Source organism: Athene noctua, chromosome 2 (genome assembly GCF_965140245.1).
Source record: "Athene noctua chromosome 2, bAthNoc1.hap1.1, whole genome shotgun sequence".
NCBI lineage: Eukaryota > Metazoa > Chordata > Aves > Strigiformes > Strigidae > Athene > Athene noctua.
The window spans coordinates 131814025-131832872 of NC_134038.1; the positions used below are offsets into that span (position 1 = coordinate 131814025).

The 18848-nt window shown below is 36.3% G+C and overlaps 1 protein-coding gene across 10 annotated transcripts in view; it reads left to right on the forward strand.

The window, feature by feature from the left end:
- NXPH1 (neurexophilin 1) overlaps positions 1-18848 on the forward strand; it is a 360999-nt gene that overhangs the window by 121583 nt on the left and 220568 nt on the right. For 9 of the 10 annotated variants that reach the window (XR_012633059.1, XR_012633055.1, XR_012633056.1 and 6 more), the window contains exon 3: positions 16221-17793. Coding sequence is in view for 1 of the 10 variants with exons in the window: in XM_074898018.1 (XP_074754119.1) it covers positions 16221-16982 (762 nt within the window). In the remaining 9 variants the exon portion in view is untranslated. Of the gene's footprint in view, positions 1-16220; positions 18089-18848 lie in introns of those variants that run through there. The other variant, XM_074898018.1, reaches the window with a different exon arrangement.

Genomic DNA, 18848 nt, shown 5'->3' on the forward strand with positions numbered 1-18848 from the left:
GCAACAGTAGTAGGCACTGACATTTGCAAGAAAATTAATATCAGTTTAATGCCATTTTAATCTGTCAGACAATGTACAGGTAGAGCCCCATGTTCTTCCAGTTTTAAGCTTTTCAATAAGACCTGAGTACATGGTAAACCATATTGCCTTTATGTTTTTTCTCTCTCCTTTAGTAAATGTTAGGATAGATTGAAATATAATCAAATGTAAATTTGAAAATAACCAAGGAAAAAAGATTAGATCTGGAGATAAGGAACTTAGAATAAACTAATCTTATCCAGAAAAAAAAAAAAAAAAAAAAATCAAAGAAAATGTTCTTCACGCTGTAGCTTGAAATTTGAGGAGGGGAAAATCTTTTGTTAATCTCTTTGCTGTATGATCCTTTTTTTTTTTTTTTACAATGAAATTCAACACAAAGTGAATCTCAGCTGGTTTGGAATTATATTACCATCTGGAGAAAGATTTTGAGACAAGCCAAAACTAACAGATTTTCACCCAGTCCCTTAAGAATTCTAATTGCCAGGAGTTGGACAATTCTTAGGAGCAAACAGAGTGCAGTACTGTGAGTCTGCAAGATCTTCTTGGCTGCAAGATCTACTTGGCTGAAGATACTTTTTGATTCATATAGAATCACCTAGAGCTTGGTAGATATTTTTAATGTTTCTATTTAGACAGTTTCATCTATACTTATACTTTATCTATACTTCACCTGGAAATCATGGCCAAAGTAATAATTAGAGTCTGAGCATACTCTTGATGATATTGTTGGTTAAAACCAATGTTGAATAGAGGGATCAAGCTGCATGCCTCAGGGGCTCTATAGTGTACTTCAGAGTCCCTCAGTAGGGATTATCAATTAAATTACCAGTTCAAATCCAGGAAAGTTCAAGAGTGACTAACACTCTTTTGTTCCATTGGTTAGTGAGAAACAGATGTAGAGTTAAGTGATGATCAAAATCCTATTCCTAGTGGATATTTTACATCACAAACACCAAACTCCTAATGATACCTTTCTGGCAATCTGATTAAAGTGGGCAGTAGTTCAACAGGCACAGAGACGGCCATGCAACCCTTACTACCATTCCCCATAACAAAAATTGCTTCCATTTTCAGACTTAAAGACAAGCTGGAATATTACAGTCACTCTGCCTGAGCTTTTTGTGTTCTGTTGATATATTTGAAAATCTTTCATTCTGAGTGATATCAAATCATATTTTGAACCACAAATATAGCTGAAGATTATCTTAAGTGTTCTGAATGAAGGAGGACCTGCAATTTAAAACTAACAGATTTTTTATAATTTTAAATATATATGGTCAGTCCTCAGATGGATTAATCTGACATGGATCTGCTGAAAAATTAGTTAAGTGGTAGTCAATGAAGCTGGCAAAGGATCTGAATATGCATTACTGAAAGTACGTGTTTATACCTGAAAATGCATAAGTAGATTTAGGGAAAGTATATCATAGCTAAACTATATGCATTTCGCATACAACCCCTACCTTTCTTCTCTTTCTTGGGCACTAAACAGGTTAGAGTTAGGGTTAGGCAAGAGATTGGATGTTAGGGGGTTAAAATGAGGAATTAGGGTTTTGGGTTGGGGCTTAGGCTTCAGGCATTTGGTTAGGGTTACTACCACAATATAGCAAAACTGTAAATTCCAAAGCTTGATGTTCTCATACTATCCTGTGACTGGTGAGTGATAGAATGTCTGTAAACGTTATGTCTTTTAGACCAAATCTATGTGTATGTTGTTCTCTATGGAAAAACTGTTCTAAAATTACCAGGAAATCTATTCTATTCATTAATTCAGGATATTACTGGATTCCACTAGAAAAAAAATGCTTCCTTAATTTAGCAACAAAATCCGTAAGATGAATGCACAAAAAATTTCCAGTGGGTGGATAAAATACTTAAAGGATATAATAAAAAGTACCAGCTGGAATTTTCTTGCTGCTCTATAGTCCCTTGTCTTAGTTATCTATATAGCACACTATGAAAGAAAACATTCTAAAAAAGCTAATAGCTTAAATAAGGTAAGATATTGCTGGTTTCTAGTAAGTTTATAAAAATTGTATTATTAAGATTTTATTAAGTAAATTTAAAACAATGGAAAATATTATTTTTGTTCACTATGTAGTTTATGGACTACCCAGAGCTGCTGTTGACTGAGAGCTGAAAGATAAAGGGGGAATTGAGGAATTCACATTTTGGAAGACGGCATATATTTATATAATTACTTTCACTGTCAGAGGAAGAAATCAAACATTTCTCGCTACTGAAAGCAGGTGTCCCTGCTCTTGGAGAAAACTGGGACCTCTTAAAGCTCTTTGAGTGGGTTTCAGGCTTCTTGATGACATGGACTTAGTGAGTTTAGTAAGACAACTCACTTCTGAGCTGACTTTGTTTCCTTGAGCCTGCGTCCTTTTTAAAACAGCTAGTGCATTTTGTATCTCAACCAGTTACTGGAATCAACCTTTTTTTTTTTTTTTTTTTTTTTAAATATATCGATATAACATTGGAAAGAAAAGTCCAGAGATTTGTACTTTTAGCTCTGCGATTGAGATAGGACATCACCAATATTTCTTCTTTTAGTTTTGTCTTTGCCAAATCTGTTTCAGTGAGAAAGCTCTCTAGGGCAGTGGCTATATATGTTTAGTTTCTAGTACACCTTAACCCTGACCACAGCATAGTCTGCGAGCATTGCAGTAATAGTAATAATATATCGCACTAACTGTGGGTTTTGAAAGGATGTCTATTCTGCCAATGCATTTAAAAGAAACACAAAGAAAAGTGTCATTTACTCCCTGAAAAATGGAACTGCTAAGCTTCTATATTTAAATTAAATGCTTTTATGAGTTCATTGAATGTTATTTAGCAAGTATATTATAGCAATGGCATGTTACCTATTGCCTCAGAATGAGGATTTTATTACTTTTTCATAGTTACCTTTTGTATCAGCATTTGGCAGGTAACAAATGAAATTTGCCTGCTAAGGTTAAATTATCTTGTGCTGCTGCTCAGCCACACAGATATAGAGGATGAGACAATGGAAAAAAGTTATTTTCTTTTTTGGACAGACATAAGAATATATTAATATACAGTCATCTTGACCTGTCTTTGAAGAAATGTTTTTTTCTCTGAAAGGCAAATAACTTAATTCCTGTCTGAATCACTCCACTGAAATCCTGTTCATGCAGGAGGCTGTATGAATGGAACTGCAGATAGAATTGACCCAAATAATTCAGTGTGGTCAAGATGGTGATGCTTGGAACAGTCTGAGGTCAAAGCAGAATGGACTGCAAGTATCAGTCAAGAAAGATGAAGGCTCTCTGGAACTTGGTTGGAAAAATTTTTATTTCTCTGTCCATCTTCAGTACCACTGCATTTCCTAACTCATGCAGATTTGGGACAAATAATGCCTGATTCTCCTTGAATCCTGAATTTGTCACACTTTAGGAATATGAAAGCATACTGTTGAATAAATACTGAAGCCCAAACTTGCAAGGATTTTTTTTCAGACTCCAGCGTTTTCTTTAAATTTCAGAAAACTTCTGGAAACCATGCTTTGCAGGTTTCACTTTAAGTCCATTTTGATAGGCCAGTTGAATTTTTTTATATACCTGAGAAGTCCTTGTGATACAAGGTCAGAATAATAAATTTTATGTTTTTATTCTTTATGTAGGATAAGTAATATAATTCCATCACTACTTTATTACTCTGCAGTCATTCTGTAACTATGGAACTCAAAATGTTTCAGCCATCAGCATTTGGAGAAAGTTCATAGGTGTATGGCACTCCGTTATAATTTACTTTTAAAGACTACATTTTTCCTAGTCACCCTGCCTAGAAATGCAGTTATGGATCAAGACACTGGACCTAGTTCTGAGGTGAGCTGAAAATGCATTTTATTTGCACTAGTATAACCAGTGCTCTAGGGCTCCAGTATTTCTGTTTTTAAGTTGAGTTAATATTTCTTGCTAATTGGAAATGTTTGGACCTTTTCTGAAGACTGGAAAAGTCTCTGGAGTGTTTATGAAACTGGTACTCAAGTTTTGGTTAGAAAAAGTCTTTCTGTAATTTGAAGGTTCTCAGCAGAAGTCAGCAGGCATAAAATAATCCCAAAGATGTCAGTTTACTAGACCTTGAACTATCTTGTATTCAACTTGATTCAGTACATCTTAATATGAATTTAAAGCAATGTATCAAAACTACTGTGTGTTACAGGAGAGAATTCATGGTTCTCCACAGACAAGCTCACAGCACTACTAATTATCCAGAAATCAGTCTGCTGAAGCAATGTTCACGTATTTTCTTCCTAAGTTTTTCATTTCAGTGTGAAAAACTTAGCAATGAATAACCTCCTTCAACTTATGTGTCAATACCCAAAGGACTCTTAACTCATCTCAATTTAAATTAATGACCTTAGTGATAGTACTAGCAATTGGACCATGTCTCTCATGAGCCAGATATTTGCATATGGAATTTGATTAATCCTGCTGGCTATTAATTTTCACTTTTAATTTGGTGTGATACTATTGTAGGAAGAAAATACAAGACTACTATCAGGCACAGACAATGTTGATTTTCTATTGGGTATTCTATTCTGTTTTGTTTGGCTGTGCTAGGTCCCCTCACAAAGACTGTTTGGATCAACTCAGAAAGGTATCATAGATCTAAAAACTGGTCTGTACAAGTTCAGGGATAATCACTACAAAGAAGTATTGTACTGAATGAATATTACTAGTTTTACAAAAGGTAGAGCAATTGGTGTAAGGTATCCCCTTGTAGTACTCTGTAACTCTATTCCTCTTAATGGCATAATAGGTCTCTTGTGATACCTGTGTCCAGAGTCGCAGAAAGACCAGCAATATAAGGAAATAGGGGCAGTACTTTTTCTGAGGCTGCTTGGTCTCCCTGCATCACGACTAAGCAAATGTACACTGACGGTAGAGTTCTGTTCAGATTTGGATCAAGAATAAATTTTGCCTGGATCTTGTAAATATGTAACATGTGGTGTCTCCTAGTTTCTAATAGGACAACCTGTATTTCTTTGACATCTCTACACTTTGGGAGCATTGCAACATGTTTGCACACATCATAGCCTGGAAAACAATGTGCAGCTCTTGACTTGCCCAGAAGAGCTGGTGTCCACATTCTGCTTACTACTGAGCAGATCCCTGTAAGAATTAGCAGACTTTGACAAAACCACCAAGAATATCTCCATAAAAATTGAGTGCCCTTGCAATAGAGTAGCTGATTAATCTTCCCCTTCCTTACCAGAACAACATTAAAGAAACACACGTCTTTCCTCAGAGATGGATTTAATAGATTTTGATATCCATTGACTGACTGACTGACTGATCAATGCCTATTAAACAAACACAGAAAGGGAATATATTGCTTCTCCTGGTTGAAATTCAAAGAGAAGAAAACCACCTTCTTTGTGATCACAGATTTCTGAGAAGTAAGCACGCATACCTGGCAAGGGCATAAGGTGAAGATGAAGGCAATAAATGCTAGCAGGCATATGCCAAACTCCAACTGAACCTTAGAATGGCTTCCTCTGTGCTTTTAAAATGCCTTTTATGAAGTATTCAATTGTTTGTAGTAAATGAATAACTCATAGTGAGTAACAGGCAATTTTAAGGAAAGGTTCTATACTTTTGCAATAGAATTTTTTATACTTGTGCAAGACTTTTTTTTTTTTTTAATTAAATGATCATCTAATACAAATACACAATTTCTTTGTGTGGAAAAGTACACTTTGCCAACATCACTGGGAGTTAAATCTCTTCAAAGGATATCTTTCTTTAGATTCAGATTTCTAGAATGCACCCATAAATATCTATGTGGAAAGTGATTCAGCTGTATCAACATTCTAACGCTTTTCTCTGGAAAAAATATGGTATCAGACACATGAGCAGCAAACTATTTGGTCAAAATATGAGAGTATTTTAATTTTATTAAACTTTTACATTAACAGTGGATGATTGCAAACTGTATGTAGAAAATAATTAATACTAATAGAGCATGTTAATAGTGCACAGTGGCTTTCTTCATTATATAGTACTGGGATATCACATGTGATAGTCTTTTTCACCTTCTTCAGAAGATATGTCTACCCATATGAAAATAGGTATTTTCTTCAGTGTGTTATAGAGAAAGCAAACTACAGTAAAAATTTTGATTAAAATGTTGCTCTGTGGCCTTTCATATAAAATCTAATTTTATTTAATATTACTTTCTACATGTATGCAGAAAATGGCAAGCCAATATTAATAAAAGAAGGCTTATAGGAATGTGGAACAAGAACAATAGATCCTTGACAAAATTTATTTACCTAGCTAGACTTTCATTTCAAAGTTAGCAGCACTCTGTGATACTGGTATAATACAGGGGTCTTAAAACTCTGTTAGACATTTTTAACCTACTTTAATTTATTCCATGAAAGTCTAATCCCCTGCTGAATGGAGATGGGGTGAATTTTCCAAAGTCATAATCCACTGAAGTAAAAAATCTTTAATGACAACATAGGCAGCAGGCTTCAAGAGTTTAGTTTAAAATCTTTCTAAAAATGTAAAACGTAGGGCAAGAGTTAATAGGATATTTCATACAGTTATATTTCAATCCCTTTCCAAATCTTTATAAATTCACTTGTGTCTCCACCATTAGAAATATTTGGGCTGAATTTCTACACTTCTAAGTCAAAAAGCAGAAAGCTGTAAAATTGTAATGTGAAGATTTTCACAGCGTATTGTAACTCATTTGGTCCTTCAGTTCACAGACTATTATACAGGATAGTATAATGTTTTCTAAATTGAAAGAGAAATGATGTTTTACAAACCAAACACCTTCCATTCAGCCTTAACTAGGCAAGAAAATGAAATCAAGCTACATAATATGTTCATTCTTCTGATCCCCCAGGAGTTTTACAATTGACTTTACTGGTGGGTCAGGATTTGGCCTATAAATTGAGCCGAGAGTGTCCATATATTTCCTATGTATTCCAAACCCACAATTTTGTGCTGCCCCTTGACTACCACCTTTGAAGCTGCCTAGTTCTGGAAGTATCTGTAACTGATTCAACCCCTCCTTTTTTGACCTGGAAGCTCCTCTATTGTCAGCCATTAGAGTTTGCTTTTACAGCTTTGCCTGGCCTGAACACCCAGGCATAAAGTTTCTGTTTGAACCGCACAGGAAAAATACTGGCGCCTTGCTCGATTTTGCTGTGACCTGCTGGACAAAAATTTAGGTGGCATCAAATGAAGCTGGGAGGTGATTTGTTCGAAAGAAACAGGAGGAGAAGGTTACTCATACAGTCTGAAGTTAAGAGGTAGAATGACTGGTCACAGCGTGTTTCAGATAGTGGAAGTTTCAGAGAGATACAGACAAGTTCTCATAAATTATATTTGTCGAAAGTTATTAAAATCACAGCCATAAATCCAGCTTAAAAAGTCCTTGATCTGGAAAGGCTTGAAGACGGGCAAGATTTTCTGGTAGAAGTAGTATATTCTTTCCTTAATTTTGTATTCCTTGACAAAACCCAACTTTTAGCCATTGTTGGATACATGGTACAGGTCTAGATGGACTTTTGGTTTCACTTGCTAATGTTCTCAAGCTCTTAAATGAAATAGACAATGACAATCACTTCCTTTTGCTCTAGGAGCTACATCTTTGAAGGAAAACCACTGAAATTTCTTCTTTGAAAGACAGGAGTGACAGCAATGCCTGTCTTCACCCCTGCTTTCCAGAAAAATGGTGGAACATTTCTTAGGGCTGGCTTTTCATTGCTTCCTGCCATGGATCTGTGGTTTTGGTTCCTGGTTCAAAGTTCCCAGTCTTCTCCAGGCACTTGGTGGAGCCTGGATGTTTAATTTTGAGTCTGATTTCTACTCTGGAAGGTTATGAAAGGAAAAAATAGTCATGGGTTCTTACAAAGAGCTGTACTGCCACAGCTGAGAGGGCAGCTCTGTCAGAGTGAAAAAGATAAAACAAGGAGAAAGAGAACATGATCAGTGGGGGCACTGCTACCAGAAGAAATATCTCCATAATTACAATCTAAGTCTGATTGATTTCAAGTGCTTATCTTTAGATGACTAAAGACTGTTTAAAAGCCTGCTTACGAAACGATTTTTGTAGTCACTAGTGAACAGAAGTCTCACAGAAGACTAGTTTTTCAAATTTTAAATACCTGTGAAAATTATTTGTACAATTAAACCCAGGAGATAACAAAATAGTAAAAGCCTACACTGTTTCTGAAAGGAAACCTCCAGACAGGAAATTTCCTGTATCCAAAAGGAGGAGCAATACTAGCAAGTCTGCACACCTTGATGTATGAGTAACATAGCACGAGCTGGAGCATGCTTACAGATGTATAAGGAGTAGTGGACTTGCATGTGACCAGAGCATTTCAGAAAGCATTTAGATAGAGCAACCGTTGTGCTGCTTCCAGCCTGCAGCCTTTGTGTTCTCTCCACGGTGCTCTCTCCAGGACAAACTATGCACTGTAGGTCAGATTTTTCTTGCTTGCCCTTAGGCATCTAGATGAAGAGCATTTATTCAATCCTTGAAGGTTCATCAGTACCTCGTGGAGACAGAGGAGGTAGTTCATTCTGTTTCACTCTCTCTCTTGATTATGAAATAAGACTACATGAATAGTTTAGACCTGAGACCTGAACTCCAGGTGAATGAGGGGATCAGTGAGGTGATTCTCACCCTAGATCATGGGCTGGGCTGGCACAGAATGTGTTCTATTTCCTAACATGTGGTGGCAGGCTGCCACTTGTTTTCATCAGTTTGTTACCATTCACAGGACCTGTGGCAGTGTCAGTTTAGCCCACAGTTCAACATGAACGCAAAGGGAGGGGAAATGAGATGCTAAAGAAAAATTTGACATGGTAATTCTTAAGTATTCTCATTGGAAACCAACCATTGGAAGTGCTTTATCACCTTTGCATTTGCTGAAAATTGTTTGAGACTTCCTAGTTTTCAGACTTATTTACAACAAGCAATTTACATTGTGTAGAAGAGCACTGTAATACTGTAATATTTGCTAGTTATTTTTCCTTTCTGGAGCAGCCCACTGCAATATCTTTATTCTGAGAGCAGCAACTGTTAAGAATTATAATGCCTCTAAACAAAGCAGTGTCTCTATTGTTTTATTAGTGCCTTCATCTTTCTGTGGGTACAAATTTTCTAATTAGTCTTTGATTCTTAGATCTCAAACAGATATAGGCGCTCTAATTTCATTGAAGTTGAATTTCACTGAATTTATATCAGCTGTCATCAGCTGAATTTGTATCAGCTTCTGGTCTTGCATAACCTCTGTCGTGTGAATGATGAGAAAAGCTCAGGTAGCCACATCTTCTTTCTAACAAGGGCCAGTTGGAACAAGAACAGTAGGTCATAGATTAAACCAAGAAAAATACAGAATTTAAAGCTGAGCTGAACACAGTTGATAGCATTAAGCTGCTTTTTATAAATCCTAAGGTAGATCTACACAAAAATTGCACTAAGAGTGTATATTAAGTTCAATATCCCAACTTAAAGACAGTAAAAAAGATTACCTTTCCTCTGTTTTTCTTTTTTTTTTTTTTTTTGTGACAAAAATTTCTAATTTTTTGTGCTTAAATGAATGAGCCTAAGTGATTGCTTTACAAAATATTGTTGAAAACTTCAGATGCTTATTTTTCTATGCTCCATAATGAAAAGAGGTCATCATATGAATTCTTCAGGGCTCTGTGCAAGGACCTCTGCTTTTCAGTATATTTGTAAACAACCTGCGAAAGGTGAATGAGAAAGTTTGTTGATGACGAAATATTTCAGAGTAGAAAAGATAATAGCCAACAGTGAGGAATGGCAAAAAGATCTCATCAGAATTAGTAAACGGGCAATAAATTACAGAATGAATTGTAGTAAATGTAATGTGAAACACATGGGGAAAAAATAAATCCCAGCTTCATATATACATAGGATTGAGATTTTAGGGTTATGACAGTTCCATGCAAGCATTAGTTCAGAGATCATTACTGATCACAACCAGATAAAATACTGTGAATTAGTAGAGAAAAAAGAGTGAACAAATAATGGCAGGACATTTGCCACCATACAAGACCATGGTTCTGCTACATCTTGAATACTGTGTGCCATTCTAGTCTCCTCATCTTAAAGATAGAACTGGGAGTAGAACTGAGGATGCTTCAGAGAAGGGCAAAAAAGAAATTCAAAAATATAGGTATAGAGTGGCTCCCATACAAGGGATTATTCATGTGACCCAGAAAGCTGGTACTCAGGGCTGGAAAAGTGATCAACATTTGTTTACTACTTTGAATAGATATAGCTAGCTATAGAACAAAGGGTTCCCAAAGAAGACAGCAGGAGCCAGGTTTGACACAAACAGCAAGAGGGAATAGAGCTGTGGAACTAATTGCTGAAGGATGCTATGGAAGTTAAATTTTACAAAGGGTCAGAGTGGACAAATGCACAGAATAAGCAACCTACTGAGAGTTACTGAAAGGGAAAACATACAGAAACAATATCTAGCAGAGGAAACTAGCAATACTTGACAGGTGGGAAGAAATTAGGGGACTATCACGTACTTGCCATGTTCTTGCTCTTCTTCAGCCATCTCTTATAGCTGCTATTAGACACATGAAATTTCTTTAAATGAGACTTTGGTTTGATCCTTCATAGCCACTGATGTGTTCTCATTTGACATGGTAGATCAGGGTTTACTGTTCAGTTTGTCAGATTAATCTAAGTTTGCATTTTTTGATTGACCAATCCAAAACTTATTCTTTTCATGTTATGTAGCAAAAAGGCTTGTAAGTTAAAACCAGAGAGGTCTGCTTCTGTGAAATATTAATGTATGTGGTTTTCCATGTTTGTCCTCCCTTTCCAAAGCGTCAGTTTGTAATGGTCCAAGTCCTTCACTGTGCTTTACTCGCCTCTGTCATAATCATATCTCCATTAACTTTCATTCTCAGTTTCTTTGTTTGTGGTCAAATTTCTATAGAATATTTGAAGCTTTGACTTCTCTGGAAATTATTTACTAAATAAAATAATTCCGTGCCACTAGTAACATTGTACAGTGTGTAGACAGTTATGGGAAGAAAAATTGATCAAAGTAGAATGGTAAACTAGGTTCAGGTTACATAAACAGGATTAATATAAGGAAAATGGATCCAGCTAAAATCTTCTGAGTATTGCTCTGCCTTGATAATGGTACATCTTATAGTTCTGTCCATCAGTATTCTCCTACCTGTGCTATATCTGAGATATCTGGACCAAGGAAACAAAATTCTGTATTATTTTATATAGAGCATATGCAAACACAGTGCTGCCAAATTCTTACAGTGCCCTACCAGCAAAAATGATCTTGGTTTTGATTAGATATTTACTTGAAGAGAGAGATTTTCTACCTTAAGTATTAGATTGTTTGTTTACATTTTCATTTGCCCTCAAGTAGTCATACATTCAGAAGAATAAATGCATAATTTCTAAATCAATACTGTAATTATAATAATGAACTGTAATAGAGCTAGAATAAAAGGAAAAGAGTGAGAAATCAAGAGGCATTCTGTAGCTCTTTGAAGAACTATTTTTTTAAGTCTCAAATTGATCTGTCTTAAATTAATGTTAATATACCTATGCTTGATTTTACACCAAGAAGAGGGCCTAAATCACCACTGGAGGCCTTCATGGCTTCCCAATATGCCTTTCCAACTTTATTTTCTCTGTTCCAAATGTTCAGGTTTGACCTGACTAAACATTTGCGGCTCAGTGTCATGAAAGAGAATTTCAGAATTTCTGGGGCAAACAAACTGCCTACCCTTTAGGAAGTCCTAAATAGACTACACATATTCATTAAAATACATTTAATGATGTTGAATATCATCATAGAAAATTCTTCACCCTCAACAAGCAGGATACAGAGTGAATGGAGTATTCTATTTTAATGGAGTAAAAAGTGAATTAGAGATCAATTCCTGTGTCTTTTTAAACGATGTTTTGGGATATTGTTCCCAATGAAATCACTGTCTTTCTCCTTACTAGAAGCAGAAAAAAAATAAATAATTGAATAACAATTTGTTATTATTCGTTGGAAAATAGATACCAGACAGTCAGCTCCTTGTACCTTTCAGATATCAGTAAACTTTACTAGGTATTGGAAATTTATACTTTCCATTAAAAGTGCAAGACTGGAACCAAAGGTCAGTCTGCCATGCTTGCTGAGTGCTTTTCCACTGACATTTGTAACATTGGATAAGGATTTCTAAATCTTTTCCTCCTTACTATTGTTCTATATAGGCACTTCTGATATCATAATCATTCAAAACCACTTCTAGCTATACAGTCACAGAGGAAATCCCCCTCCTTAGCCCTTTTGCAACATTGATATATTGCACTGTAGTGGTGTTGTGGGTTAACCCCAGTGGATGGCTAAGCACCACACATTCTTGCTCAAATCTCCTCCTTCCCTGTTGGGACAGGGGAAGAGGAAAGGAAGAATAAAAGCAAGAATACTTGGGGGTCAAGATAACAAAAATGTTTAATAAGTGGATAAGTGGAAGAAGAGAGAAGAGAAGAAAACAATACAGAATAAGTGATGAAAAGACAACACTCACCACCTCCCATGGGATACCCAGACAGTTCTTGAGCAAAAGATGGCTAACCCCTCCTAAAACTTTTAATTGCTAAGCATGAAATTATGTAGTCTGAAAAATCTCTTTGGTCAGTTCAGATCATCTGCTCAGTTGTGTCCCTTCCCAATGTATTGTGCACCCCTGAATCTATTTGCTTGAGGAAGAAACAGAGAAGGCCTTGATGCTGTGCAAACACTGTTCAGCAAGAGCTAAAATGTTAGTGTGTTACCAGTGTTTGTGTCAAAAATCTAAACCACAGCACTGTATGAGCTGCTATGAAGAAAATCAACTCTATCCTAGCCAGGCCTGGCCCTGGCTTTTCAGTGTTTTGCCTAGTAGTGGTACTAGGACTAGTACTAGTGGAAAAGGCGGCAACTCTCATTGTAGTGAACTAATTGATAAGGTAGAGGACACAAGTTTCTGAATTATGCGTAAATATACTCAAGGAAGAGAACAAAAAAGCCACCATAGAATTTTGGCTGCTCAGTGTTCACCATTAGTTCACCATTAGCAATTTAAAATTGGCTCTTTTTCATGCATCACTAAAATAAGTCTGTTTCAGTAAGTTAGTTTTCACACTACTAAGCGCAAAATCTCATGGATTTGCATGATCTTTCCTGTATTATTGCGGTCGTGTTGGAAAGAAGAGAGATGGAAGAAAATTGTGGATTAGTTCATGTGAAAATAACTGCTGCATTTGCAGAAATTCTATTACACAGCAATGCTCTGTATTACTGGGTGTGTGAGTCTCTGAGGATACATACAGCTACTTTCTATAGCCCATAGTATACTAACAGTATATGAAAAAGCAGTTGGCTGGAAAATGTTAGTGAAGAACAATGAATTCTAGAGATTTTTTTATTAACCCTCATGGGCTGTTTTTTCTAGTGCTTACACAGGCTAGGGAGGGTAGGTTCGGGCCTTTAATCATGAATGCAGCCAGTTAGCTACCCACACTGAAAATCACAAGCAGAGGTCTTGGGGCTAACTGCAGAACCAGAAATCTTTCAGGTATTATGAAATCGATGACACTAACAATCAATTGTATTTGTTAGATCAGGTATGTTGCAATATATCATGCATGAAATCTGAATCATCCATTTCCATGAAATACACTGGCTTTCAAAAAACCTCATGTATTGGATCAGTCAGCAACCATTTCAGAAGATACTTCTTTCCTTTCCTGAGTGTTCAGTTTTATACATCTGAAAAAAAGACACCTTCTCTTTGAAGGGTTTTTATACCTTTACATCTTGTTACATGGAACTTGTAGTGTAATCCAATGAAACGTAAATCAGTGGATGGAGAAAGGAAAACAAAGGAAAAACAAGCTGTAAGCAAAGAAAAATATAGTCTGGTAAGAAATCTGTATCCTACCTACAGATTGCAGGTATACTAGCTCTGCTAGCTAACTGCTTAGATTCATAGCAGGTTGACGGATTCATGCTAGACAGGCACATTTTTCCTTTTAACCACATTTCTTTTCTTATTTTGCACTCCTTCCCCATATGCCACAGCAAAATTATGTTCTGAGTCTCTTTCTCTCTCCCTGTGACATCTTCATTGCTGCTTCATTAACCAGTGCACCATCAGTGCATTCCATTACAGTTTCTCTCCTGGCTCACTGTGTTGATGCTAAGATGCAGCTACAAACTGGCTATTGAAATGCTTGTCTGTGTTTTAATCCTTCCTTCCATTGAAAAGAAGAGGAAGTCATCTCTTTGGCAAAATCCTAAATAAACCCCATATTCTATCTATTACCCTTACTGGCCCACCAATATGAAATGCACTGCGGTGGCGTAGTGTGAGATGTGAGAGATTTATTTACCTATTTGTTTACTGTAAAAAGCTGGGGGCATATCTCCTATCTGATCAATGTATTAAGACAATTTATACTGATTTTATGTATGTGCCTTCAACTGACCTTGAAAAAGTATTGAGGTTAATGAAAGCATGCTTCAATTCCATGATTGTTAGGAAATGAAAAGGGCATGCTGTGATAGATATCCTCTGTGACATATATCTCCAGTTGTACCAGTAGGGAGGGGACATGATTTAAATACTAGCTGGTTTCCAGTGGGTTTCCTGGGTTGAGAATACACTTAATTCATATTTAAGTGAAGAGAAAGATATAACTGCAAGTATGATAGAAGCACATAAATCAGTGCCAGAACACAGAGGAATAAAACAGGCAGATTTAGAATCTCCTATGTAGCCATGAAAAAGGAAATAAGAAACTTGATGGCCTCTTCAGAGCAATTCCAACGTTAAAAAATGTGGCAGTGTGGCTGGTGTGAATTTTTAGGGGGAACAAGACTGAGGGTGTTGTCGGTCCGTTTCCATCCATCCGCTGCCCCCTGCCAATTCCAGCCCTCCCTGCTATGCTCTGTCAGAGCTCTCTACCAGTGCTGCATGTTAGACAGCTGTGAGGCTGCATCTGTTCTCTGTTTTCCACACAATTAAGGCAAAGACAAAAAATATAAATAAGACAAATTGCTCTGACTCTAAATTATGTGAAAAAAATTATCTTTGATTTTGTAAGAATTTGGTGCAAGATTTTGTCTTTTTAAAAAATGTGATTTTGTTGGGTTTTATTATTACTACTTTTATTTTCATTGTATTTATTTATTTATTTTTATTACTATATTAAATTGCCCTATTTTTTCACAAATGGCTTTCTGTCTTGCACAGATCACTTTTTGGTTTGGGGAGGAAAGTGTGAAAAAAAAAGTGAAGTGCGGAAGGAGAAATGTATTTCGTACTTAGATACAGACAAGGCAAATGAGTAACTAATCTGTAAGGGACTATAAAAACCCCCTGTTACTTCTCTTGGATTATTTGAGGTGCAGCACACAGTATATATACCTGTTGACATAAAACTCACTAAAATGATAATTATTGTATTATTTATATTGTAGTTGTGACTGAAGGTCATAGTCAAGAATATAGACCACTATGTACTCAAAAGGAGTAAGGAAATTGTGTTAGTATTACTAGATTTATAATGACGTGGACTCTGATCATGGTCAGGCTGGCACCACCAAGACAACACCCTGACAGTGGACTCCAGGGGCAGCAAAAATAAATGAATGTGAGTCTGATGGTGGAAGACAGTAATTTTGCAAAGAGAACATTCAAGCAAGAGTACTTCACCCCGAGAAGAGAAATGGTCAGTGAAAACCACATACAGACTGAGGCTGACATGGCTGTGCACTGTAGTTTTTGCAGTAATTCATTACATACTTAACACTTACAGCCATCATAACAGAAGTAGATTTCAGGCTGAAGAATATGTGAATATTCTTCATAATGTGAATGACTGGGATTGAATCTCAAGGCCAGTGTAAAACACTGGCAAAAGAGGTTTAAGTAATAACTACTTGGAAAGAAGAGGAAAATAAATGTTTCTGTTTTGTTTCACTAAGTTATACATAGATATAATTTCTAAAATAAACATCCCTATGACTTTGAAATTTGATCATTTTGTTCTCAGGTGGGAGTGATGGATTACAGAGATAGATTTTGTATTACATATCTCAACATTTCTTTCTTCTTACCTTCTTTCTTTTTCAGGTTACCTGTGCAAATTTAACAAATGGAGGAAAAACAGAACTTCTAAAATCAGGAAGCTCCAAATCCACACTAAAGCACATATGGACAGAAAGTAGCAAAGACTTGTCCATCAGCCGACTGCTGTCACAGACTTTTCATGGAAAGGAAAATGATACAGATTTGGACCTGCGATACGATGCCCCAGAAACTTATTCTGAGCAAGATCTCTGGGACTGGCTGAGGAACTCCACAGACCTGCAAGAGCCTCGGCCCAGAGCAAAGAGACGGCCCATAGTCAAGACTGGGAAATTTAAGAAAATGTTTGGCTGGGGCGATTTTCATTCCAACATCAAGACTGTGAAGCTAAATCTGTTAATAACGGGGAAAATCGTTGACCATGGCAATGGGACGTTTAGTGTTTACTTCAGGCATAACTCCACTGGTCAAGGGAATGTATCTGTGAGCCTAGTGCCCCCTACAAAAATAGTGGAATTTGACTTGGCACAACAGACGGTGATTGATGCCAAAGATTCCAAGTCCTTTAACTGTCGAATTGAGTATGAAAAGGTTGACAAGGCTACCAAGAACACACTCTGCAACTATGATCCTTCAAAAACCTGTTATCAGGAGCAGACCCAGAGCCATGTGTCATGGCTCTGCTCTAAGCCCTTTAAAGTAATCTGTATTTACATTTCCTTTTATAGTACAGATTATAAACTAGTACAGAAGGTGTGTCCTGATTACAACTACCACAGTGACACACCCTACTTCCCATCAGGGTGAGGACCAACACGTATCTGAGACTGAAGCCTGGGGAATAAAAGAGGTCATATGACAGGGCTGTAACCTCAAGGAGGAAGGTCACATCTATTGCCTGGAATGTGTCTACCTGCTGCTGATGATGTCAAATGGCTACAAATATGTTAGTGGAAAACAATCTTATGTAATTTTTTCCCAGACAGCTCCATGTATCAATCTAGTTGTAAATCACTATGGATTTGAAATAAAACCATACACATACACAGAGACACACACTCTTTTAAGCTCACATATGTTGAGATTCCTGTTAAGAGAGCTTTCATTGTCTGATATCTAAGGTTTCAGGATAACTTCTCATCAAGCAAAATGGATTAACTAGACAGAGAATTGTTTCTAACACAGACTGTTATGGAAATCTCTTTGAAAGTTCTTTGAGTATACTCCAATCAATAATCCCCACTCACGCATTCTACTACTTGGAGTAGCTGTACTGGTAAATAACACTGCAGGAGTAAATACTTGTTAAAATGGGAAAAATATATGTCTGGAGTTCAGTATTCTTTATCATATGAACACAGCAAAGCATCATGACTTTTTTCCAGCATACAGTAGGCACATTCGAGGTGGTGTTAGGTGGCTCTTTTTCCATGGAGTGAGCCTGTTACTAGTAAAGATGGGCAAACATTTGGAATTTACATGTGGGCAGACATTCTGGTTTCATGTTTCTCTGACTCTTAAGCTCTGATTCTTTAGACCTGGTTGAGTTTAGGCCAGCTAAGCTACTTAAAAGCTCTCCAACTGATCTCTAAGAAGAAAAATGCTTGACGGAGAACATGTAAGTTATAAGTGGCTGTCTTATCTTTATTACAAAATATTGTAACAAATTCAATATCCTAGTCTTCATTTGTATGAATGGTTTGTATTGTACATAATTTAACCAGTGTTATTTGAGCTGCTTATTAATATTAACTTGTAATTGTCTCTCTGCTTGTTATTGGTTAAAAACGATCAAGGAAATGAGGAATCCATTTTATCAATGTAACTGTAAACTCCATTAAAAGACAGAACTATGTACAAAACATTTATTCAGCTAAAGTATTGTTGAAAGCTATACATATACAACATTACAGTCTGTCTGTATTTAGATATTTTATTTCCAGAGAAAAAAAATGAAGTGTACATAAAAATAAAAAAATCTTAAAGTTGAGTTTCAATATGTACTGTGTAGATAGTAGTTTAAATGGTTTTGACAAGCGGATAACACTCCAAGTCTGACATGGTTTTCAATCTTGTCTCTTTGTATATGTACATATATATATATACGTATATTTATAAATTTTTGTGTGTGCATGTTTGTGCGTATATATGTACGTCTGTGTGTGCGTGTGTAAATACATATAGACATATATGTAGAATAGATAAAAATTTCTTAGGCCCTAAACCTAGCAACCAGATCTTATTACTGAAGGGTCTTGCTAACTTGAGTGGAAACCTCCACTCGAATAAGAAATTACAGGAGCAGGACCTTGTTTAAAATGATTCATTATCATTTAGAAGTGGGGAAACAGAGCCACTCTCTGTGTACACAGGCCTGTCTTTGCCTTAATTCAAGCCTCCTCTGAGGCATGGATCTCTCCTTATGGAATGAAGAGATCCCTTTTTATGGTACAAGGGAATTTTTTCCCTATAAACAAAATGCTCATAGCTTTTTTTATATATATATATATATATTTTTTTTTTTTTTCCTGTGTAGTGGCACACTTTACCCCCAGCATCCAGATAACCAGCAACTATAACAAGTCCATGTCTAAAAGAAGGCTACCCAAAGAAGAACTCAGTATTTCATCTCATATCTTTCAGAATTATGGTTCCTGGCAATACTTTCTTTCC